At 44.8% G+C, this 24682-nt stretch overlaps 1 protein-coding gene across 4 annotated transcripts in view; it reads right to left on the bottom strand.

Annotated features, from left to right (window-relative positions):
- Positions 1-24682, bottom strand: part of LOC131709467 (spectrin beta chain, non-erythrocytic 1-like) — an 81629-nt gene that overhangs the window by 24319 nt on the left and 32628 nt on the right. For all 4 annotated transcript variants that reach the window (XM_059012099.1, XM_059012103.1, XM_059012102.1 and 1 more), the window contains 16 exons: positions 17038-17189; positions 15806-15979; positions 15304-15395; positions 14886-14966; positions 14176-14291; positions 12889-13001; positions 12482-12669; positions 11671-11788; positions 10318-10476; positions 9165-9467; positions 7926-8079; positions 5062-5405; positions 3884-4410; positions 2579-2716; positions 1347-2103; positions 462-664 (listed from right to left, as the gene is read on the bottom strand). In XM_059012099.1, coding sequence (XP_058868082.1) covers positions 462-664; positions 1347-2103; positions 2579-2716; positions 3884-4410; positions 5062-5405; positions 7926-8079; positions 9165-9467; positions 10318-10476; positions 11671-11788; positions 12482-12669; positions 12889-13001; positions 14176-14291; positions 14886-14966; positions 15304-15395; positions 15806-15979; positions 17038-17189 — 3619 coding nt within the window. The remainder of the gene's footprint in view (positions 1-461; positions 665-1346; positions 2104-2578; positions 2717-3883; positions 4411-5061; positions 5406-7925; positions 8080-9164; positions 9468-10317; positions 10477-11670; positions 11789-12481; positions 12670-12888; positions 13002-14175; positions 14292-14885; positions 14967-15303; positions 15396-15805; positions 15980-17037; positions 17190-24682) is intronic.

The raw sequence follows: 24682 nt of genomic DNA, 5'->3' as shown, positions 1-24682 counted from the left end.
CTCTCCCTCTCCCCCTCACCTCTCGTGGATGGAGTCAGTCTTCTCGAATTATCTCCCTCTCCCTCTCCCTCTCCACCTCACCTCTCGTGGATAGAGTCAGTCTTCTCGAATTATCTCCCTCTCCCCCTCACCCTCACCTCTCGTGGATGGAGTCAGTCTTCTCGAATCACCTTCTCCCTCTCCCTCTCCCCCTCACCTCTCGTGGATGGAGTCAGTCTTCTCGAATTATCTCCCTCTCCCCCTCACCTCTCGTGGATGGAGTCAGTCTTCTCGAATTATCTCCCTCTCCCTCTCCCCCTCACCTCTCGTGGATAGAGTCAGTCTTCTCGAATCACCTTCTCCCTCTCCCTCTCCCCCTCACCTCTCGTGGATGGAGTCAGTCTTCTCGAATCACCTCCCTCTCCCCCTCACCTCTCATGGATGGAGTCAGTCTTCTCGAATCACCTCCCTCTCCCCCTCACCTCTCATGGATGGAGTCAGTCTTCTCCTGGATCTTGTCTGAGTTGGCGTTGCCCTCGCTCATCAGTTTGCGTCCCGTCTCCACCACGCCGCTGATCTTGTCCTCGCTGGCGTCCATGGTGGTCAGGAAGTCCTCGTGTTTCTTGATGGCTGCCTCGGCTCCCTGCAGCGTGGAGGGCATCTCTGTGTGGGAGAGCACGTACTCCTGGGGAGAGCGGGGAGAGGGCGCGCGATTCAGGGGCTTTAGTTACAGGTGCAATTTCAAAACTATGACTGGGGTGCAGCTGTGCAGCTGCTACGTGGGCCGCTATCAAGGAAAGAATGTTTTTATTGCCTGGGAAAGGGGCGAAAAATGAACAGAACTGACATCACCTGACCTGGTGCAAGCAAGAGCCGTCTGGTTACAATGTTGCCGCAACTTGCTTTTTCAAAGGGGTGGAGAGACTGTATAAAACAGCAGGCACTTGAGAGGTGCGTCCGAGAAGCAGAGTCCTCTCCTGCCTGTGCTTCTTCCAGAGGATTAGGTCATTGATCACTACTTCGTTTCTAGGTGCTACATTGTTGTGTCTAATGCTAAATGTTTAAGCAACATGTGTGTAATTTTTGATTACTGGAATAAATAAAACAAACTTGTTAAACTCTGCTTAAATCCTTGTTGTGTGTGCGCTCCTTCACACAGAGAAACACAAGACACAGAAATAAATCATTTAGATTCCTTACAAGCGTTGGGGGTTCTAGTTATAGAGTGATGGTATGAAGCTCCAGAGCTTTAAAAGAGACTGTTTGTTAGTGATGGACCCTGACACGGTGTGCCTGTGTGTCAGTGTATGTGTGTGATAGACCCTGACACAGCGTGTGTTAGTGACGGCTCTCTATACAGTATGTACCTGGTTGTTGAGAAAGCCCTCAGCCTGCTTGACGTCCCTCAGGAAGGTCTGGAAGTCGAAGGCTTGGGCCAGCAGATGGCGCCGGTTCTCCCACATCTGCCTCAGCTCGTTCCAGCCCGTGTCCAGGGCCTGGAGGCGCTGGCTCAGGAACATGTGCTGCGCGTCCGTCTGCCCCTGCGTCACCTCCTCCCCCACCGCCCGCATCTTTTGATAGTCCTCCTTGTAGTTGTCCACTTCGTTCCTGATGTTCTGGTGCTGGGCGAGCAGCCTCTCAGCCTCTGTGAGCGAGGTGGGGTTGTCCTCCGAAGCGATGGCCGTCTGGGTGCGCGACAGCCAGGACTGGAAGTCATCCAGATCCCTCAGGAAGCCCTGGATCTTGCCGGCCTCTCCCAGGCTCTCCTCCCTGGCCTTCATGGTGTTGTTGAGGTCCTCCCACACCTCCTGGATCTCAGCGAGCCCGGCCTGGATCTCGGGCTTCTGGCTGGGGTGTTCCTCCCCCAGTTTGGTGGCCTCTTGGTTCAGGTCGTCCAGCTTGCCCTGGATGGCCTCCAGGTCCCGCTCCATGCCGGTCAGCTTCCTCTGCAAGGCCATGACTCCGGCCAGGTCGTTGCCCAGCCCCTGGGTGGACTCGATGACCTTGGTCTTCTCCCTCATCCAGGACTTGATCTCGTTGCACTCGAGGTGGTAGTTCTGGATGTTGAGCGCAGAGGTCAAGGCTTTTTTCTTTTGGTTGGCGAGGTTCTGGAATTCTCTCCACCTTCGAGGGAGGGAGGCAAAGGGACAGAGGGAAGAGTTAATATCCGTGGCTATCTCTAGTCATCTCGAGTGGTTTCCACTGAACCCCGCTGTGAACACAATCCACGATAAGCACCGTTGAAACTGAAACCTCCAATTCTACACACAGGTTTCTAATTAAGTTTCTCATCAAGTTTGATCCTTTTTTAACATCATGTAATCAAAGAAACTACAAAATTGTATTGCAAAAGTCTACCAAAAGCCATAATAGTAATACAGTATTTCATGTTAGACTTCAAAATCTTTCAATTCTTGTCAGGTTTCATTCGACCTTATGAAGCAGAGTTAATTCTACAGGGTGATGCAAAACTTCTGGCCAGAGCTGCAAGTGTGACACATAGGCAAACTTCTACATACCCCTGAATCCAATACCCTCAACAGCTTAAGAATACATCAATGTCACTCAGAAGCTGGCATCCCGTCACACTGGTGCCCACCTGGCATTGAGCTGGTCCTGCGTGCTGCACACCTCCACCTGACGCCTCTGCTCTGTGCCCAGCAGCTGCTGGGAGATCTGGTTCACGTCCTCAATTCGAGTGCCCAGGTTGTTCATCTCGGGTTCCAGAGTCTCAAACCTACCAAGAAGGAGCAAAGTTAGCAAAGGATCCAGAACTCAGGGGTCCCGGAACTTAGGTTCGATTTCACTTTAAAACACAGACAGACCCCTTTGTTCACGCAGCTGCCATCAAAGGAAGACGTCTATTTTCTTGAGCAATGTTCCTTTTCAGAGTCATAAAAACACACGTCTCTAAAACAGTTTGCTTATTTCACTAAAAATAGGTATTTCAAAATTTTTCATGATTAAACATGCTATGTAAAAGCAAAAAAAAATTAAAAATGCAATGTCACATTTAAAAAAATCGATCATTTTCTCTAATCATGATCATCTTCCTAAATATTTTTGAAGCGCTTACGTTAAAAACAGTAAATGCTATATTGTAGAAAATGTTGTTTATTATGTCCACCTTTTAAAGACATTCTATTTTCACTGTCAGTGAAATATCAAAAATGTTTAAAAATAACAACAGACGCATGAAATGTCCCCTTCTTGTATTGGACAGAGCGATCTTTAGCAAAAAGATTTCCGATCTTTGATAAAGCTGGTGTCTTTTTCATTGAAGACATTTTAAAGAGAGTTCAATCATTTAGCGGAAGCAAGCTAAACAGGCTGCCAGGTTCCTAAATGCGAAAGGCAGCGCGTCAATCAGGCAAGCGTTTGCTGCATTTATTTTACAGCGGTACAAATATTAAATAGTAAATTTAACGGAAATCGTGAAATCTGGGACAACCGTAAAAAAAAATAAAGTCTTATAAAAATCAGTAACAAAATAAAACCCGGAACTCCAAAATCATGAATCTTTATTAAAACAGACGAGAGCCAACTATTCCCTAGCCTACATCCATTGTCCTGGATTCTGAGTACAGTTAAGAGATAAGAGTTCTACCGCAGCCTTCCCCGATCACGATGTATATTTGAGAGGTATGGAGGCTGTCCAGATTGAGTATTCAAATTAAAAAGTAGTTTTCTGATGCCCAGCGTAATCACGCGACACAAACTGATCATCTACAGGGGAAGAGAGCGAGGGAAGCAAAGCATCTTTAACTTTAGATCTCTCTGATGACCGTCTTAGCTAAAACTACAGCTAACAGATATATAGGAATTCCTTAGCATGTAAACACGACATGCTGAATGCCCCTCCGGACTCCCTCTGGTTTCGAGGTACAGTTGAGAAACCCCTCACCTCTGCTGCACCACCTCCAGGTCTTCCAGCTTGTCTGGGATCTCCATGGCGTTGAGCCACTGCTCCTTCTCCCCGATCCACAGCTGGCAGGCTCCAGCCTCGCTGAACATGCAGTAGAGAGACAGGGCGTCCTGCAGGGCCTGTCGTCGGGCAGCAGCCAGGGCCACCAGCTCCTCGTAGCGCTGCTCGATGGCAGGGAGGCGCCCCTCCACTTGGGGGGAGCGGGCCTGCTCGGCGGGGAGGCTCAGGGCTTGTTCGTGGAGAGAGTCGATGACGGGCCTGTGGTTCAGGATCTCCTCGTCCACGTCTTTCTGCTTCTTGACCAGCGTCTGGGTGGAGTACTCGTCGTGCCCCACCTCAGGGCTGGAAACAAACCTCAAGGTGTCCAGGATCCAGGCCTCCATATCGTTTGCTTCGGCCTGGAACTGGTACAGGGTGACCGCCTCCCTGAGCCTCTCCTCGCGCTGCTGGGACACCTCCTCAAGGTGGCGCCACTGGGCTCGGATCTCTGCGATGCGTTCTTTAACCTGCATCGAAATGGGTGGTTTAGGGGTTTCCTCATAACTCATTTTTCAAGCAGCAAGGCTTATCGACTCTTGTAAATGTTGGGTACGTGTTTTCATATAATTTGCGGTGTTTCACTAAGCTTAAAAATCAGAAACCGCTCTCGAAACTATAGATTCAAACTAGAAATGGGAGTTTTTGTGAATAAAAACAAAGCATGCCCGGGTGCATAATCTAAGGGGTGTGTTATATCAGATCAAATGGTTTGTAAGCATGAATATGGAAATGTGAAAAAGATCATTAACATGTACCCAAAGGTTACAAATAAAATGTGGCACTGAAAAGGTTTTTGTAGGAGTAGGACTTGACAGCTGTGTGGCGAGTATGAAGGCACAATCTCAAAGCGTTAGGCCTGTCTCATCCGGACAACACAAGGTCACATGACTCCGATATGGCAGCCATCTTAGGTCACAGGTCAAAGTTTCCACAACACTGAACATGGCGTTATAGCTGAAGTAGGTTACGAGAGATTAGCAGGAGTTGGTGTGACAGTGTGCGGTTGACAAACTCACACTATCACTCCTTGCAGAAAGATGGCCTTCATGAACTCAATCAAAAGGTCAAGCCCCAGAATTTTCAGCCCATAAATTCAAAACACAACAGCACAGACCGACCTGTGGGGCTCCGAAGTGGCCCTCCTCGACCAGCCCCTCCCCCACGCGCACGCTCTGCTCCAGGGGCCCAAAGCGGCCCCCCATCTCGTGGCGGAAGGCCTCGTGTTTGCTGAGAAGCCTCAGTGCGGAGGTCAGGTCTCTCCCGCAGTCCTGGGTGGACAGGATCTGCTCCTGCTCTCTGATCCAGGCCTCCTCCTCCCCCATGTCCCACACGAACTTCCAGAGGCGCCGCGACTCCTCCAGTCTGGCCCGCCGCTCCCCGGCCAGCCTGCCCAGCTCCTGGTAGGCATCGTCCAGCAGAGTGGCCCTGTCTTGCACCAGCTGAGGATCGCATGGCTTGTAACCTGGAAACAAAGAAGAGGGGAGATGTTCTCGTTTCAAACCATTCTCTTTCTATTAATCCGAGAGCTACATTTAGTGAACGGCAGTTTTTCTACTGCAGTCAAGTAAGCTGCAATGCATTTTTTCTCAACAGTGTTAGATTCCATTTCATTTGCTAAATCTTTAACACGATTGGAGTGCAGGACACTGTTCAGGTCACCCACAGCAAGAGCATCCCAATAGGATTTCAGCCACCACCAGTTAGAGATATTGAGGTACAGCAGTGTGGAGTAGTGGTTAGGGCACTGGACTCTTGACCGGAGGGTTGTGGGTTCAATCCCCAGTGGGGGACACTGCTGTTGTACCCTTGAGCAAGGTACTTTGCCTAGATTGCTCCAGTAAAAACCCAACTGTATAAATGGGTAACTGTATGTAAAAATAATGTGATATCTTGTAAGTCGCCCTGGATAAGGGCGTCAGCTAAGAAATAATAATAATACTGTGAATCGGTCAGTTTAATCAGACCTAAAAATGATTAAAATTACATTTTGTAATGTGAAATAATGTATCATGTGATATGTTGTAACAATTGTAAGTCGCCCTGGATAAGGGCGTCTGCTAAGAAATAAATAATAATAATAATAATAATAATAATAATAATAATAATAATAATAATAATAATAATAATAATAATAATAAATAATAATTAACAGGTACGGGTCTGAAGGTTATTCAAGCATTAAATGTTGTTTCTAACTTTTCAGCCATTATCAAAGAAATGCATGTCAAATAGAGAGGTCGGCTGTAGTGTTGATACACTAGGATGTGCATTAGTATTTAAAGTCTTTTCCATATACACACACAACTGCTGTGCACATGCAGTGTCAAGCACATTACTCTTGCAATGCATCATAAAAAAATAACAGCACAGCTTCTCGCAATGGCTCCTTATGATACCTCACAATTCTGTTAAAGGTTAAATGTTTAAAACTCTTTAAAATGGTTAAGTAATTAAACAGGTTCAAACAGAATCTAGTAATCCTTTGAAGGGGGACCGGTGATAACATTTCCAGGTATGAAAATTGATTTTAAAGCACTAAAGGGGTGCAGTAACACAATTTTTGTTCCTGGGTAGTAAGTGTTATTTCCTAATTGCTTATGCCTCAAAAGTATAGAAAATGGCTATTATTCCCCACAAACTTTGCTTTTGTGACCAGGACAGTGATATTTTGAAATTTACCTATTTCCAATGAGAAAACGGGCGAATTTGTGTCTTTTCGTTCACATAAAGTCAGAAAAAAACATATGAATCCAAATTAACATGTATTTATACTAAAGTAATACAAAAATGACTACAAAAGATTTAGAAGTGAGTAGTTTTTCGAGATTTACGATTATACTGTAAATCACTTTCACGAATCAGCCCCCAAATGTAGTCTCCCATCATGTTCTCGTTATACTGTCCTTGGTAGCGGCATTCAAAGTCCAGTATATCCTGGTGGAAGCGTTCGCCTTGCTCCTCCGAGTACGCTCCCATGTTCTCCTTGAATTTATCAAGATGAGCATCAAGGATATGGACTTTGAGGGACATCCTACAGCCCATTGTGCCGTAGTTCTTCACCAGAGTCTCAACCAGCTCCACATAGTTTCCGGCCTTGTGATTGCCCAGGAAGCCCCGAACCACTGCGACAAAGCTGTTCCAAGCCGCTTTCTCCTTATTAGTGAGCTTCTTGGGGAATTCATTGCACTCCAGGATCTTCTTTATCTGTGGTCCGACGAAGACACCGGCTTTGACCTTTGCCTCAGACAGCTTAGGGAAGAAGTCTTGAAGGTACTTGAAGGCTGCCGACTCCTTATCTAGAGCTCTGACAAATTGTTTCATAAGGCCCAATTTGATGTGCAGTGGTGGCATCAGCACCTTCTGGGGGTCCACCAGTGGCTCCCACTTGACGTTGTTCCTCCCCACAGAGAACTCGGTCTGCTGTGGCCAGTCCCGCCTGTGGTAGTGCGCCTTGGTGTCCCTGCTGTCCCAAAGGCAAAGATAGCAGGGAAACTTGGTAAAACCACCTTGGAGACCCATCAGGAATGCCACCATTTTGAAGTCTCCTATGACCTTGATGCCATCTCAGAAAAATGCAGATATGTATCCACTTAGGCAGCTGGAACTAAACTGAACTGGTGGGCTTAAGGCCCCTGTATTTATACTACTATTTATATTGCTAGAAAGTTCTAGAAGTTACTCCAAGTTTACTCAGCACTGAATCTATCTGGAATGTTCTGGAAAATAGGTAAATTTCAAAATATCACTGTCCTGGTCACAAAAGCAAAGTTTGTGGGGAATAATAGCCATTTTCTATACTTTTGAGGCATAAGCAATTAGGAAATAACACTTACTACCCAGGAACCAAAAAAAAATAAAAATTTGTTACACGGTGTAACGTTTCTGGTGCCAATAGGAAGTAAGAGAATGGATTAGCAGTCCTTTAACTGGGATTAGTGATCAGAGCTCTGATAAAGAGGCTGGAGTGGGAGGTGTCAGTTACCCTCTGCCTCAGCTGTGAATTTCTCTGCTCCGGAGCGCACAGCTTTGACGCGTTCCGCCTGGCCGGAGATATCAGCCTCCACCAGCGTGTGAGTCTGCAACAGCTCTTCAACATCATGCAAGTGCTTCCCACAGTCCTGGGACTGGAGACGAGCCTGCGAGACAGAGAGAGAGAGGGAGGGAGGGAGAGAGAGGGTGAGAGAGAGGAAGAGAGACAGAATGAGGCAGAGAGAGGGAATGAGAGAGGGAGAGAGACAGAATGAGGCAGAGAGTGGGGGAGAGAGAGGGAATGAGAGAGGAGAGAAATAGAGTTGAGAGATAGAATGAGGCAGCGAGGGAGAGAGAGGAGAGGGGAAAGATATAGAGGGGGAGGGAAGAGGAGAGGGGAGAGAGATAGAGGGGGGAGAAAGAATGAGGCAGAGGGGGAGAGAGAGGAGAGGGGAAAGAGATAGAGGGGGAGGGAGGAGGAGAGGGGAGAGAGATAGAGGGGGGAGAGAATGAGGCAGAGGGGGAGAGAGGAGAGGGAGGGGAGATAGAGGGGGAGGGAGGAGGAGAGGGGAGAGAGATAGAGGGGGGAGAGAGAATGAGGCAGAGGGGGAGAGAGGAGATGGGGGGGAGGGAGGAGGAGAGGGGAGAGAGATAGAGGGGAAGAGACAGAATGAGGCAGAGAGTGGGGGAGAGAGAGGGAGGAGAGAGGAGAGAGATAGAGGGGGAGAGATAGAGAGAGGGGGGAGAGATAGAGAGAGGGAGGAGAGAGGGGAATGATAGAGGGGGAGAGATAGAATGAGGCAGAGTGGAGGGAGAGGGAATATAAGAGAGGGAGGAGAGGGGGAGGAGAGGGGAGAGAGATAGAGGGGGAGAGACAGAATGAGGTAGAGAGGGGGGAGAGAGGGAATATGAGAGGGAAGAGAGTGGGGGAGGAGAGGGGAGAGAGATAGAGGGGGAGAGATAGAATGAGGCAGAGAGAGGGAGGAGAGGGGTGAGAGATAGAGGCAGAGAGAATGAGGCAGCGAGGGAATGAGAGAGAATGAGAGAGCGGAGGGAGGAGGAGAGGGGCGAGAGAGAGGGAATGAGGCAGAGATGGGGGAGAGACAGAGGGGGAGAGAAATAGACAGAGAGAGGGGGAGAGAGCACACACACACTCATCTCTCTCACTCACTTCAAGTCTATGCTGCACATGATGTAGCTCATCTCTCACACACACACACACTCCTCCCTCCCTCCCTCCCTGCCTCAGTACCTTCATGTCTCCCATCCAGTCCATGATGTAGCTCATCTCCTGCATGACTCTCTGCAGGTCCAGGTTCCTGTGCATTCTCTCCCTGCGTGCGGCCAGCAGCTCTCTCAGATACTCCCAGAGTCTCAGCACGTTGTCTCTGCGTGCCAGCACCCTGCGCACGTCGTGGTAACGCTCCGCCTCCAGCTCCCTGGCCACGGCTGCCACGGCCGCCACGCGCTCGCTGTACGCGCCGATATCCGTCTCGATGGCCTCGTGCTTCCGCGTGGCTGCCTCCACCGCGCCCAAGTCCACTCCGAAATTATCCTGAAAAACACACACAGCCATCTCCTTTAGGACTAGTGACACTCAACACTCCCTAGTGCTGACATTGAAGCACACCTTCATCCACATCTCTCTCTCTCTCTCTCTTGTGTGGCATTTGAAAATCAATGTCCCTAGAGTTTCTAGCTGTGTGCTCATGACTTCAAGGTAATGTTGCATTTCACTTTGGCTATAGCCAGAAGTTTTGCATCACCCTATAGAATGAACACATTTTGCTTCATAAAGTCGAATGAAACCTGCTGAATAATGTGGGACAGATTCCCTGAATAAGATAATAATACATAATACATGAACGTGTATTGGAAATGTAACTGGATTAATTAAACTGTGTGTCTTGAGAAACCGGGCAAACTGCTGTGTCTTGAAGAGTCCTCTCTCTTGCAGACATACTGAACGAGGTGACCTCCTGAACGAGGTGACCGGGGCTAGGTGGCGCCTGGACTGGATTAGGCTGAGCGGACAGTTGAATTATGTACAGATAATTCACACGTGCAACAACAACCGTTTTGACGCAAGGAAGACAAACTAGCGATGTCCCAGTGGAAAAGGACATTAAAAACATCAAAGGACTGGGAGTTTAAAGAGGCAAGATACACAGATGATCTCATGAAAGTGGCTGTTTAGCAGAGTGAAAAGACTATAAATATCCAAGCAAAACTAAACATGTTGCGCTGCACATTGAATGCAAAACAAGGTGCTGTCACTCTGCTAAGCGAAGCTGCAGCTCCGGGACTCTGCCTAAAAACAGAATCACAAGACGAGGAAGCAAGCTGCAAGAGAGTTGGGGTGAAAGGCTGTGATTTTGGGGTGCTGGAGGCTGTTTGAAGCTCACCTGGGACACCAGTCTCTGGTTCTCACTCAGCCACGTCTCCCTCATCGCTGCCTTGCGGTCAAACCGGGCAGCCAGCTGTTCCAGCTTCTCCTGGCGAATCAGCTCGTTACGAAGGGCCAGCTCCCGCTCGTGTTCGGCTTTCTCCAGGCGCTCCCAGCCCTAGAGGGGGGGAGACGGAGAGAAAACTGAACAAGAATCTTCTGTCCAATTCTACTGATCCCAAGCCAGATATCATGTATTAAAACGAAAATACATTTTGTTTGAACATGTGCTTCTTTCGAAACTGTACATCGGGGTCCAATAAAGAAAAGATGCCTTGACCAGACTGCACCCAGCTACCTCCAGACCCTCATCTCTCCCTACACCCCCACTCGACCTCTCCGCTCCTCCTGCACTAGAAGACTGGCTCTACCTCCTCTACGCTCCCCTGCCTCCCGAGCCCGCTCCTTCTCCACCCTCGCCCCGCAGTGGTGGAATGACCCTACAGATGTCAGGACTGCCCAGTCCCTGATCACCTTCCAGCGCCTCCTCAAGACTCACCTCTTCAGACAGCACCTGTAGAAAATCCTCTTTTCCCTCTGGACCCTTATCACTCTTCCTTAAATGCGCTTTACTTGCTCTTATCTGCTCCCTATTTTACTGCATTTAATCCTGTACTTTAGAGTACTGTAATCTGTCACAAGTGTTATTTAATCTGTAGTATTTTGTATTTAATTATATCCTGATGCAACTATCACTGACACTGTTATCTGCTCCGTTATTGAATCGTATTTTGTCATTCTTGTACTTGCTAGAATCAAAGTCATCGTATTTATCTTGCTCTTAACTGTATTATTACTTGTACTGTGATCCTTGAAATGTATTTTTGTTTACGACTGTAAGTCGCCCTGGATAAGGGTGTCTGCTAAGAAATAAATAATAATAATAATAATAATAATAATAATAATGAATGGGAGTGCACCACAGTGTATTGCCAGAAAAACAAACTTGACCCAAAGTGACAGACCACTAGATGGCGCTGTCTTTTACTTCTGTAAAGACACTTTGACTGATCGAGCCTAGGATCCACATGTCTATGGACAGACAACTAGAACTGAAGAGCAGCTCCTGAACTCACAGTCAAAGCACCTGAACGTAGACTTAGCAACAAAAATAAATGCTGTACATGCATTTGCAATAGGAACCAAACAGAAAATAAAGTAATAGGAGCATACAAAATATATATATAGTCTCTGTTGAAAACAGGAATATTTATGATGCAACAGAAAGATATTGGTTATTTTACTATGAGATGGAATTTTCGCAATGGTGCTATGGAAGGTCAGCAGGAACACCTCAAAAGGGGAGCGATACCTTGTTGATGTCGGAGATGAGCTTGCCCTCACGCGGGATGTACACTTTCTGGTTGTTGGCTCTCATTTTACTCTGAATGGTGAAGAGAAGCACCTCCAGGTTGCCCTTCTCTGTGAACCTGCAGACAAGATGAAAGAAAACGGATTGGTGCCCTGCAAGAGACACTGCGAGTCAAGAACGCACAGGGTGCGAAGGAGCAATCAGCAACCAGCGTCCTCATGCAATATCCCATGGGTAATGTGTAGTCTCTTCAATACAACTGCAGTGTGGAGTAGTGGTTAGGACTCTGGACTCTTGACCGGAGGGTCGTGGGTTCAATCCCAGATGGGGGACTCTGCTGCTGTACCCTTGAGCAAGGTACTTTACCTAGATTGCTCCAGTAAAAACCCAACTGTATAAATGGGTAATTGTATGTAAAAATAATGTACTTGTATGTAAAATAATGTGATATCTTGTAACAATTGTAAGTCGCCCTGGATAAGGGCGTCTGCTAAGAAATTAATAATAACTGAAACAGGCATGTAAACATTATTACACAATGAGCTGAGAAAATCATAAATGGTCTTGATAAAGTCAACCCAAGACACGACTTCAAATTCAGCACAGAAAGAAGAGCAAGAGGGCATGAATGGAAGAGGAGTAGAGTTTAGAACAGAAGGTAGGAAGCACTTTGCGACACAGAGAGTTATAAACGCATGGAACAGCCTACCAAGTGATGTAGTAGGATCTAAAACACCGATAACATCGGCCTTTTCTCGTTCCCAAACTGTTTCTGGACCCAGAGAGAGAGAGAGCCATGCGTTGCACTCACTTGGGTGGTTTCTCCACAGTCCTGTAGGTGTTGAAAGCCTGCAGCTGGTTCTGTACTCCGCTCAGCGAGTTGGCCAGCTGTCTGTCATTGAGCGTGATGATGGTGTGTTCAATCCACTGCAGCAGGTCTGAAGCCAGGGTCTCGTACTTCTCGATCAGCTTATCAGACTCCAGGACGTAGTCCAGCACCTGAGAAGACACACATAGAGACACGCTATTCAACCTATCCCCAGTCTCCTTACACCCCGGCTCCAAAGCGGATGTGAGCTACCGCCCCCTGGAGGACAAGCCCTGCGGGTGTTTGAGCTCACCTGGCCAGTAGGGGCCGCTGTAGAGCGGTGAGGAGAGCCCAGCGCCAGGGTCACTGCTCCCCAACAATGAGCTTGGAGAGCCAGGATGCAAACCTACCTTTCCAATTCTCTTGCCTTCCACAGCTAGAGCCTTCATCTTAGAGAAGTAGTGGTAGTAGGTGGCAACATAGGTGATAATAGACTTCTCATCCGGCTGGTCCACATTGACATCTAGAGAGAGGGAGAGAGAGAGAGAGAGAGAGGGTGAGGGTGAGAGAGAGAGAGAGAGAGAGAGAGAGAGTACTTCAGTTTGCCTCTCTCCTCTCTTCATTTCCTGACTAATCAAATCTGTCTGAATCAAAGTCAAGTATAATGTCCTGTATTATTATTATTATTATTATTATTATTTATTTCTTAGCAGACGCCCTTATCCAGGGCGACTTACAATTGTTACAATATTTCACATTATACAGATATCACATTATTTTTTACATACAATTACCCATTTATACAGTTGGGTTTTTACTGGCGCAATCTAGGTAAAGTACCTTGCTCAAGGGTACAACAGCAGTGTCCCCCACTGGGGATTGAACCCACAACCCTCCGGTCAAGAGTCCAGAGCCCTAACCACTACTCCACACTGCTGTATACAGCACATGAAGCCTGGGACAATGCATCGATACACCAAACCCTTTAATAACCGTCAATGGTTAAACTGCATATGGTTTCATTACAATATTCATTTCTCATAGGACTCCCTTAATTACATTATGTAGACAATAAAGTTGTTATGGCCAATGCATGCCTTCGCCAGACTGAACAGCCTTTATGAAGGGTTCTGTTTAATTAAACAATGATGGATTATATAGACTCCCAGGCAGCAATCAAGACCTTTTCTGAGTAATTGTGCCTTTATCTGATTTAATGATTGGTTTATTAAGTAGAAAATGTAAGCCTATAAAATATAGTAATGTTCTAGCAAAAACAATGGCACTAATAGTTATTAATTTGGAAAGTCATAGATTATTATTATTATTATTATTATTTATTTCTTAGCAGACGCCCTTATCCAGGGCGACTTACAATCGCAAGCAAATACAAATACATTGAAGTGTTACAATATAAGTCATACAATAAGAACAAGAAATACAATAATTCTCAAGTGTGACAAACCACAATTCAATAATACAGCAGATAATAGTGAAAGTTACATCAGGATATGATATAGATACATCATCGTCTCTTTTGGAAACCATGCGTTGATGGTAAAGAAGCCCCCCATCACCCCTGCCCTAGTACATGTCCTGGGATTTCAAAACAGGATTTTGCTTTACAGGATTAAGCGTGTAAGCGTGTGTGTGTGTGCGTGCGTGCGTGCGTGGCTTCAGTCCGAATGCAGTCTTACCCTCTGGGTCCAGTAGTTTGGTCAGGCCCAGCTCCTTCTCAGCCACATTGAAAGCGTTCTGGAGGTTATAGTGAGCATTAGACCTCTTCAGAGTGTCAAACTCAATTAGGTCCGACCTGAGAGAAAGAGAGAGAGGGAGTGAAAGAGAGAGAGAGAGAGAGAGAGAGAATTCAGGTGAGGTACACTGCAATACTGAGCTAGTAGCTTACACACAGTAACTGGAATAAAATTCTGAACCATGGTAAAAATGCAAGTAGTCTTTAGTTATATTATTATTTGTTTTAAGAGAAAAAAAATGTATATTGTCTGATAGCTTTGAGACTACAGTTCACTGACTTGAAAGACTTACTTTAATAATTAACCAAACATCAACTCATGAACCTGTAGTCTTTTGCTTGTGTTTAAAACACAAATACAAGTTCATACTATAGCACAACATGCTTTAAAATGACTCTAAAGTAAAACAATAAGAAAATGAGTCAAGCAGGCAGACGTTTCGACCGCAGCCTTCATCAGTAGTCAACTTGGCTTCCAGATTCCTAGGGGTCTCCATGGGTCATCCCCAAATGGAGACAAATTAGGTCAAAAGGTCAAGACATTAAAAAAAGACTGTTAGTCAAAACCTTTGTCGTTGAATGTATTTAGTTTGCCAGTATGTATAGACATCTCTATGGCAACCAGACTTCTGAGAGCCGTGACCTCGCGCTCACCTGTGCTTGTGAACGATCGCGCTGAACGCCAGGCCGTCTCGCCAGCTGGTTGTGAAGTTGTGCACATTCACGTTGGGATAGCTGCAAGAAAAACGAAACACAAAACAAGATTAAACCTTTAAGTACCAATACAGTATTCTCAGCTCTCTCTCCCTCCATTCTAGTTCACCCCATTCTCAGCTCTCTCTCGCTTTCTCCATCTCCACTCTCTCCCTCTCACTCTGTCTCTCCCCCTCCATCCTCAGTTCTCTCTCCCTCCATTCTCAACTCTCTCTCGCTCTCTCCCTCCATTCTCCACTCTCTCTCTCTGTCCATTCTCCTCTCTCCCCCTCCATTCTCCACACTCTCTCTCCCTCCATCCTCAGCTTTCTCTCCCTCCATTCTCCACTCTCTCTCCCTCCATTCTCAGCTCTCTCACCCCGCAGTCTTCATTTGACACCACAGCAGCAGGGCATCCTTGGCAGATTTCCTCTCCTTGTTGTCTTCTGTCTCCACACTGATGTCCTGAATCTGTGGACAGACAGACAGACAGACAGACAGAGACAGTCAGGAATATCTCTCAACATACCTGAAGCATGAAACAATACAACACTCCTACTAACTAAAGAGAAACCGAATGGAAATGACTGCAACTCTGCACAAAGCAACTCTACAGAACCCCAAGGATATATTATAGTTTCAATGTTCTATCCCAACACAGAATAAATACAAAATGGGCATATATATACAGCCTGGCCACTTTATTAGGACCTGTCTGTCTCCCTGATTGGGTTTGGCATGGCCCAGGTGTAAGGTGTGTTCTCCTTGTATACCCTGGATCCCTTGATTACTCTGGAAGGCTTAACAAATGCTGTAGTTTACTTAAGCACTGGGGGGATGGGGTGCATACAGGAGGTGGGAGTGTGGGGGGGTCTGTGTACCTGGAAACGGAGGATGATGGTCCAGATTAGTCCCAGCGTGAGCCTGTGGTTGCCGTCGACTATGTCATGTGAGCCCATGTTCTCCAGGTGAACTTTCTGCTCCTTCAAAAACTGCAGGGCCTTGTCGACATTCTCCAGGCAGTGGATCCGCATGCGACCCTTCGTGGGCTTGGGCTAGAGAGAGAACACAAGGACACGGGGGAATATTACAAACAACAGCCGTTCAGTCAATCCGAGCTCGTCCGGCTCCTTGCAACGGACTGATCTCGGAACTTTGTCAAGTCGGGTCTTAAAGGATCCCAGTGATTCTGCCTCGACAACATGACTAGGTAACCCATTCCATCCCCTCACCACTCTCTGTGTGAAGAAGCGTCTCCTACCCTCTGTCCTGAGTCTCCACTTCATTTCCACACTGTGCTCTAATCCTGGTTTCTGTGCCGTCACTAAAGTATTGACTAGGGTTGTTTCATTTTTATTTTATCTTTTTTTTTTAACCCCTTTTAAGATTTTTAAGGCTTCAATCAAGTCACCCCTAACACAATCTTCCAAAAAAATGTTCAACTTGAAAAGCAGGGGTTCTCAAACTTTCAGCCGAGATTATTAATTACTTTGCTTACTGGCCGACTACTGTATTCCAACACTCACTGGCTTCTCCATCACTAGCCCTGCTCCTGAAAAAAACTGTATGAGGCTTTTCCAGTTACTGTCTCACAGGTCCCACAGTTGCAGGGGTGCCAGATATTATACAGCATGTGGCACACGCCCAGCGAAAGAGAAGTCTCACAACCAGTCTGTTGATGAACACTGGGGTGAAAACCCTTCCCTGAGCAGTGAGGTGCAGATTGAGCTCGGTCCCCTCATTGTTAAGATGCTAGCAGCACATGATCACTTCTGTAAGAAATATGAGCAGTTTGATAAGCGGATTCTAGCCCCAGGGTACCCTCACACAGTGGCAGCAACATTACATTCTGGCGCCAGTGGGCAGGTTTCATTTTTTATTCCTTAGCTGATAGTTTCTTATTGGGTGTGGACTACTCACATGACCCACCCACACTCATCCACATCCACAGGAGAGAAAGTTTGTGTCGTGTGGGAAGCGATGAAGCAGAGGCTTGATTAGGGCAGCACCAGTAGGCTCTTTGGTGCTAAACTTTCAAAAATATTTTAGCAGCAATTTTCCAAAACGATTTGATCCCCTGTGAATGAGTCCAGCACTGAGCTTCAATACTGACCAGCTGCTCTCCGGACAGCACCTCCAGCAGGCGGATCAGCATGCGGCCATCACGCAGGTCAGTGTAGAGGTCCCCGATTCGACAGCTCACTCTGGCCAGGTGAGAATTCACCCATTTGTTAAAGGTCTTCTTCTGGACAGCCTCGCGTTCATCTGAGAGAAAAAACACAAAATGTTCATTAAAGGACGAGATCCCCAAGAAACAAGAATCTCGCTTACAGGTTTCACCAGGGCTTAAAACTCTAGCCTTGCACCCCGCCCTGGGATTCAGAGCTCACCTTGTTCAGGTGTATTCATTTAGATGAGCAGGTGTCAGGAGTTTGAACAAGCAGACCCCTGGTAAATGTGAATGATCTCATCACAGCATGAGTAGCAGGAACTAATAGGAGCTGTTCATGCAGCTAGAAGGGAGGGACAATGCATTTAACAACTCCTGCTTCTTGAGAAGGTATTCTTAATCGGATTCTGAGACGCAGGACTGGGAGCAGGGCTAGTGTGAGTTTGAATCCCTGTCAGACACCGTACAGTCAAATCTGATGAAATCTAGTTTTATATTCTAAGCAAATAAGTAGGACGTGCAAAACACAAGCGATTCCCCAATAAAATCAATGGATCGAGAGCATTTATAAAGCACCAAGCAAATAAATAAAATAGAAACATACATTTGCATGTTATTACTATAATGTATGCCTTGAGAAAACATTATTAGAAAAGCAATTTTTCACTGGACAGTTCTCAAATACAAACTAAAAACAGTTTAGCAAGCTGTGGCACAATACAGTGCACCAGGGCAATTAAAACGATCAACGAACGCTTAAAACGAAGCTCGCATAATTGGTTATGGTGATAAATATACAATAAAACATCAAAAACATGACTTTTTAACTGAATGTTGATTCGACGCAGCAGTAAATTTTGTATGAATAGCAAAGGGATCGGGAACATTGATCACAACAGCCGTTGATTCAAGTAACCAGTAATTCTAGTCAGCTCCACTTCTGTTCGATTCTCATAGCTTCAACCCAACAGTGCAGATTTTGTAATTCTTAGTTATTCAACCAGAACAGATTGGTTACCCAGCTCTTGTGATGTAACTTCCTCATAAAATAACATGCTTATTCTTGAAGAGCTGCTCCATTCAGGGCTATTAAAAGCCTCGCCTCAAGAACCATGAATGTATATACGGTCTAATGCACTTTAAAAACATTTTAAAAAAACACACAATAATAATAAATTCAAACTTCAAAGTTAATTTACTCTATAATTTTCTGTTTTAGTCATCACATCATTTTTTTCTCTCCTGCAGCCTCAATATATCTCTCCCACATCTCTCTGTACAGCTGCTACACCCACACCACCCAAGTGACATTAAAACCTTCAGACCCTCAAACTAAACCTTATGTAAAGACCACTGCTTGGGTTTATGTAAAAACCTGCACTTTGTCATTATCAGCACATGATGGTATGTACACTCCATTCACTGATAGGGTCTTAATTCAAATTGCAGATCTTTTTAAAATGAAACAATGTTGTTTTTTTTTTACTTTTATGGATTCAAAATGGAATTAATAATTCAGGTCAGATTAATCATTGTCCAAAATGTTTTCCCGAACCCCCATCCCCCCACAAATAGTCTGGACCAGCATTCTAGTTGAAACTTGGGACCTATGCACACCAGAGTGTAACCATTAACCCTTCCCCCTTGCAACACAGACACCAGTGGATATAAAACATTTGTTCTGTGTAGTATTTCTTCCAGCCACTAGGGGCAGACTGCTGCAGGGGGACAGGTTGATGGTCACACTCTGGTGTATCAAATGTACTTCAAAAGGTAAACGTGACATAAGAGCTTTCTTGAGGCCACAGGCGTGCTTTGACTTTCAAAAGAACACCTCGAGGGAGATAATTACAGAAAATGTGTTCTTTTGAAGGTTAAACTTTAAAAAAGAAACAACAACAAAAAAACAGATTTGATGACTTAATTACACAAAGAGGAAACAAAGAAGATTAGTTCAGAAAATTAACATTTATACCATGTCTCTGTGTATTTCCAGGAGGATCACTACCTGCTGGTTTGAAACGCACTGATCTCATTCCTGAGACCCTGGGGTTGTTTTCCCAGACAATGAGATGGACCTTGTTCGTATTGCTGGTCCACACGGTTGCAAGGAGAGCTCTCGCCTCTAAACCCTGGAATGCATTGTGAAGCCGGCTGACTGGAGCGCGGCAACAAACGACAAAAAGTTTTCTAAAGTGCTAATGTGGAGTTCTCTTTTCATCTCTAACCTCAAAACACAAATCATAAAACTAAGAGGAGGCAAAACTGTGAAGGAACGAGTTGCATATAGTGTGTTTACACCTGCACCTCGAACCTGAGCCGGCTTCGAGACAATCAGATTAGAAGATTAATTTGAGCTCCCCGATCTAAGCCAGCTCTGGCCACGTATGCGGACGCACCACCCCTGAACTGTAGTGCGTTCCCGATGGTATCATATCGACCACACCTTGCGTGAAGAATCTTGCCATCAGAAGGAGCGAAGCATTGAAAACATGCATATCGAACATTTAAAGAAACAGGTATTATTGTATACATCTGCATACAACTCCTTATATGTTAATGTAAAGAATAGCCGGTTTATATTCTTACCCATGAAAAAATACTTATTTTTGCTATTCAACAAAAGTGAAAAACTCATTCATTTGATAGCTAAAATGAAACACCTGCAACTTGCAATTGTGTATACTAACAATGCATCACGGTACTACAGAATCGATGATACAATTAAAAAAAATGAAGCCTTTCATAAGTCAAATGATTCCCTTCCAGGGGCGAAACACAGTCCTTTGTTTAAAAGTAAAGTGCTTTAGGGGCTGAAGTTAGTGCTTACACATACATCGGACTTACAAAGATAGACTCTCCGCGTTCTGTCAAAGACATGGCTTTCCAACTTCCTGTTGTGTGTTTGACGCTGACGAGAGCACCACACAACCTTGTTATATAAAACGTCAGCCGATTTGATTAACCTGGTGGTTAAAGAAAAGGGCTTGCAACCAGGAAGTCCCCGGTTCAAATCCCACCTCAGCCACTGACTCATTGTGTGATCCTGAGCAAGTCACTTAACCTCCTTGTGCTCCGTCTTTCGGGTGAGACGTAGTTGTAAGTGACTCTGCAGCTGATGCATAGTTCACACACCCTGGTCTCTGTAAGTCGCCTTGGATAAAGGCGTCTGCTAAATAAACAAATAATAATAATAATAATAATAATAATAATAATAATAATAATAATAATAATAATAATAATAATAATAATAATAAACTGCCCTGTTTGGTAGAGTTGAACAGATAGATTGAACAGACATGAACAGATAGATTTGTCATTGGCCCTCAGCCAACCAGAGCCACAGTCCTTTACCCTTTCAGGCGCTGTTCATGTGAAGAGTCACAGACCCTGACAGTGCGCTTCACTGTACAGTTCTGTGAGCGTCCTTTCACGGGCTAGGATGAAGGCTGTTAGCACCACCCTGCAGGTCCAGTGTGCCTAACAGAACATAAACAACCAATCACAGAACACGCAGTGCAGTGGCCACGCCCCCCTACTCGCTCCGCAGTTCTGAGAGCTCTCAGCTGTCAGTCTCGCACCCAGCAACGCAACACAGACGCTCACCGTGAAAATGTCTCGTCTTTAACCCAGGATTTGCACATCACAGGAGAGTAGAAGCGAGTAAGATAAAGTGGGTAAACTCAAGTGTACAGCGACAGAGGACTTATTTCATATTCAATATGCTATCTTTTACACAAACCCCATATTATTATTATTATTATTATTATTATTATTATTTTTTTATTATTATTATTTATTTCTTAGCAGACGCCCTTATCCAGGGCGACTTACAGTCATAAACAAAAAAACATAACTTACAAACATTCCTAGTAAGTTAAAGTATAGATCTTAAAACATGTTGAATACTAAAGTTGATCCTAAAGTTTAAGATAAACTTAATGAAAGAGTCCAGAACTATTAAACACTCAATAATGCTAAATTTAGAAATACTAAAAGCAACTTTTAATACACAACAAACGTCTTTGACATTGAAAAAAGGCTTCTAAACATTTGTCACTGAATTTATCACTACGTTTTGTATTTCTAAACTCAAAATGAAAGAGAAATCGAATTTGAATTCCTGTTCTAACAACTCAGTACTAATAATGAATGATTTTTATTCTTGAATTCAAATCTTGAAGGCTCAGGCAATTGAGCCGGGCCAGTGGTACTGTAAACACAAGGATCCTCATGTGATGACAAAACAAAGGATCATATGACTGTAGCGAGCAAGGCTTCACTTTAAACTAACCACAGGCAGGCAGGCAGCTGTGAACACAGACTCACAAAGACAGTTAGTGACACACCCAGAACCTCCCAAACACACTATTCAAAACCACAGCCATTCTGAACCAGATGCATTCAGAGCAAAACAACAACAGACTACAGCCACTGAAAATGTATAAATATCCTAGGGTTACGCCAGTCAACACAGTAGTTTATTACAGGCTGTAAAAATATTTTAAAAAATCATAAAGGGTAAACATTGGATAATGCTAGATCCGGCTGTAAGTTAACATATCCTGTTTAAAGCTCTTATTCCTCACGGTGATGAAGTAATGACTGGCTGACCCAATCCTGCCCATTATATTCATTCGGGTGTCTTAGAAACGTTTAAACTTTCAATTCATCACATTGGCGACCGATCAATATTGGAGGGAGCCAGAGCTGTTAAAAACGTCCTAAGAAAAGTGTTTTTGATTTTTTTTACAAAACTGCAGCAGTGTGCTGAGCAGGTTGACAGCTGAGTAATTATTATTATTATTTGTTTATTTAGCAGACGCCTTATAAATAATAATAATAATAATAATAATAATAATAATATGGGGTTTGTGTAAAAGGCAGCATATTGAATATGAAATAAATCCTCAGCTGCTGTACAATTGCGTTTTACCCACTTTTAATTTGGGCAATGTATCGTTTAGCCCCTTCTCATATAAGGGATACAGAGTTTACTCACTTCTACTCTCCTGTGATGTGCAAATCCTGGGTTAAAGACGAGATATTTTCACGGTGAGCGTCTGTGTTGCGTTGCTGGGTGCGAGACTGACAGCTGAGAGCTCTCAGAACTGCGGAGCGAGTAGGGGGGCGTGGCCACTGCACTGCGTGTTCTGTGATTGGTTGTTTATGTTCTGTTAGGCACACTGGACCTGCAGGGCGGTGCTAACAGCCTTCATCCTAGCCCGTGAAAGGACGCTCACAGAACTGTACAGTGAAGCGCACTGTCGGGGTCTGTGACTCTTCACATGAACAGCGCCTGAAAGGGTAAAGGACTGTGGCTCTGGTTGGCTGAGGGCCAATGACAAATCTATCTGTTCAATCTATCTGTTCAACTCTACCAAACAGGGCAGTTTATTATTATTATTATTATTATTATTATTATTATTATTATTATTATTATTATTATTATTATTATTATTATCTTATTTAGCAGACGCCTTTATCCAAGGCAACTTACAGAGACTAGGGTGTGTGAACTATGCATCAGCTGCAGAGTCACTTACAATTACGTCTCACCCGAAAGACGGAGCACAAGGAGGTGAAGTGACTTGCTCAGGGTCACACAATGAGTGAGTGGCTGAGGTGGGATTTGAACAAGGGACCTCCTGGTTACAAGCCCTTTTCTTTAACCACTGGACCATTCAGAAATACAATATTGGTGCGGGTGCGTGAATAATTCTGTTTCACTTCCTGGATCCGGTCTAGTTTTTGAAAGTTTGATCTTGGAAGTGCCTCCGGCCAAGTGAGCCTTTTAAAGTTAGTCCCAATTGTGTCTTGATTAGTCGTTTGTTTAACTGATACAGTTATGATCTGCAATTAAAAAAATCTGATTGTGTTATTCTATACAGTTATTTTAACTGCTTCAGAGCTGCTACAGCTTCGGTGAACTGAAGAAAACAAAAAATGAAAACGTTTTTTTCCAGTCAGGAAATGTGTTTCCCCTTTTTTTATTAATTTTCCAGCCTGCACGGGACCAGGTATAGTAACACAGAAAGGGGGTCCCATTCGGAGTGCGATTTGAAGCAATCATTTCTTAATTACTCAGAACACATCTTTGAAGACAGACCACAGCACTGAGTGAATCTTTGCAGAGATGGAGTTCAAAACTGGAAAGTGTGACGAACAAAAGGGAGGGGCAGACACCTCTAGACGATGAAAATCTCAGCAGCTTGTGGTAAGGATATGTGTGTGTGGGGGGGGGGGGGGGTATGCATGAGTCCATTAAGACAGTGGGAACGTTGCAATTACCAGTCAGTTCCGTTTCCAGTCGCTGCTTGGAATGATAATTACAGGGACAGGAAAACAGGTCTGACCGAAGTCACAAACTGAATTTACACAGGCTAGTACTTTAAAAGGTAGTTTGTAGTGGGGAGGTGTTCTCTGTTCTTTCGCTCAGGGGCAAGGGTAGCATGATACTGTAAGGGTCTGTGTAGTTTCTTAGATGTTTAACTTCAACATACTGGGAATGATGGTAACCACCCATATCTAGAAGCACTAGAAATGCTAAAAGAAACTTATTCAATTCAATGATAAAAGTGTTGACTAGAAATCTTTCTCCAAGTCTTCATTCGAGTCGAAATGGTTGTGAATTTATTAGTTTTTTTTTACTATTTGTAAACACTAAGGACAGCAGACCTCACGTGCGTGTGCTGTATCTGATAATAACAGTGAAATGTTTTGTGAACAAAACCAAAACATCCCCGAGGGCATTATGTAAGGGGAATGGCATCTCTGATCAAAGGGTAGTAATATCTGTACAAGCGTTTCAGCTAGTGCCTTCATCAGTGCTATTACTGAGTTAAAACTAGAAGATAATAAGTCAAGCAGACAAGCGTTTGGGCTCTAGTGCCTTCATCAGTGCTATTAAAACTAGAAGAGACCGAGTCAAGCAGACCAGCGTTTCAGCTAGTGCCTTCATCAGTGTTATTAAAACTAGAAGAGACCGAGTCAAGCAGACCAGCGTTTCAGCTAGTGCCTTCATCAGTGTTATTAAAACTAGAAGAGACCGAGTCAAGCAGACCAGCGTTTCAGCTAGTGCCTTCATCAGTGTTATTAAAACTAGAAGAGACCGAGTCAAGCAGACCAGCGTTTCAGCTAGTGCCTTCATCAGTGGTATTATTGCGGTGAAACTAGAAGAGACAGAGTCAAGCAGACCAGCGTTTCAGCTCTAGTGCCTACATCAGTGCAAGAAATTCAGTGAAGCAGAAATGGATTTCTATCAGGGATCTTGGCAGTGAAATGGTTAATTTCTACCTGCAAGGAATCTAAAAATGATGTAATGCAGCAGTGTACCAAACATGAAGACACTCTGAGTGTGTGACCCTAGATACTGCCAGAGGGGAACACACACACACACACACACACACACACACACACACACACACGCACGCACGCAACCACTCCCAAGAGGGACTCATAGCACTTACAATTACAAACGCCACCATCCCAAATGGAGATTACAAGAATGTATAAATTGTAAGGATACAGGTGGAAAGGGTGAGACCTGTGTTTCAGAACTACCTTCAATGAATTACAGCCGTGTGCT

This window comes from Acipenser ruthenus, chromosome 43 (assembly GCF_902713425.1).
Source record: "Acipenser ruthenus chromosome 43, fAciRut3.2 maternal haplotype, whole genome shotgun sequence".
Taxonomy (NCBI): Eukaryota; Metazoa; Chordata; class Actinopteri; order Acipenseriformes; family Acipenseridae; genus Acipenser; species Acipenser ruthenus.
Note: the sequence above shows the minus strand (reverse complement) of the source record. Positions and strands in the feature narration are given on the sequence as shown.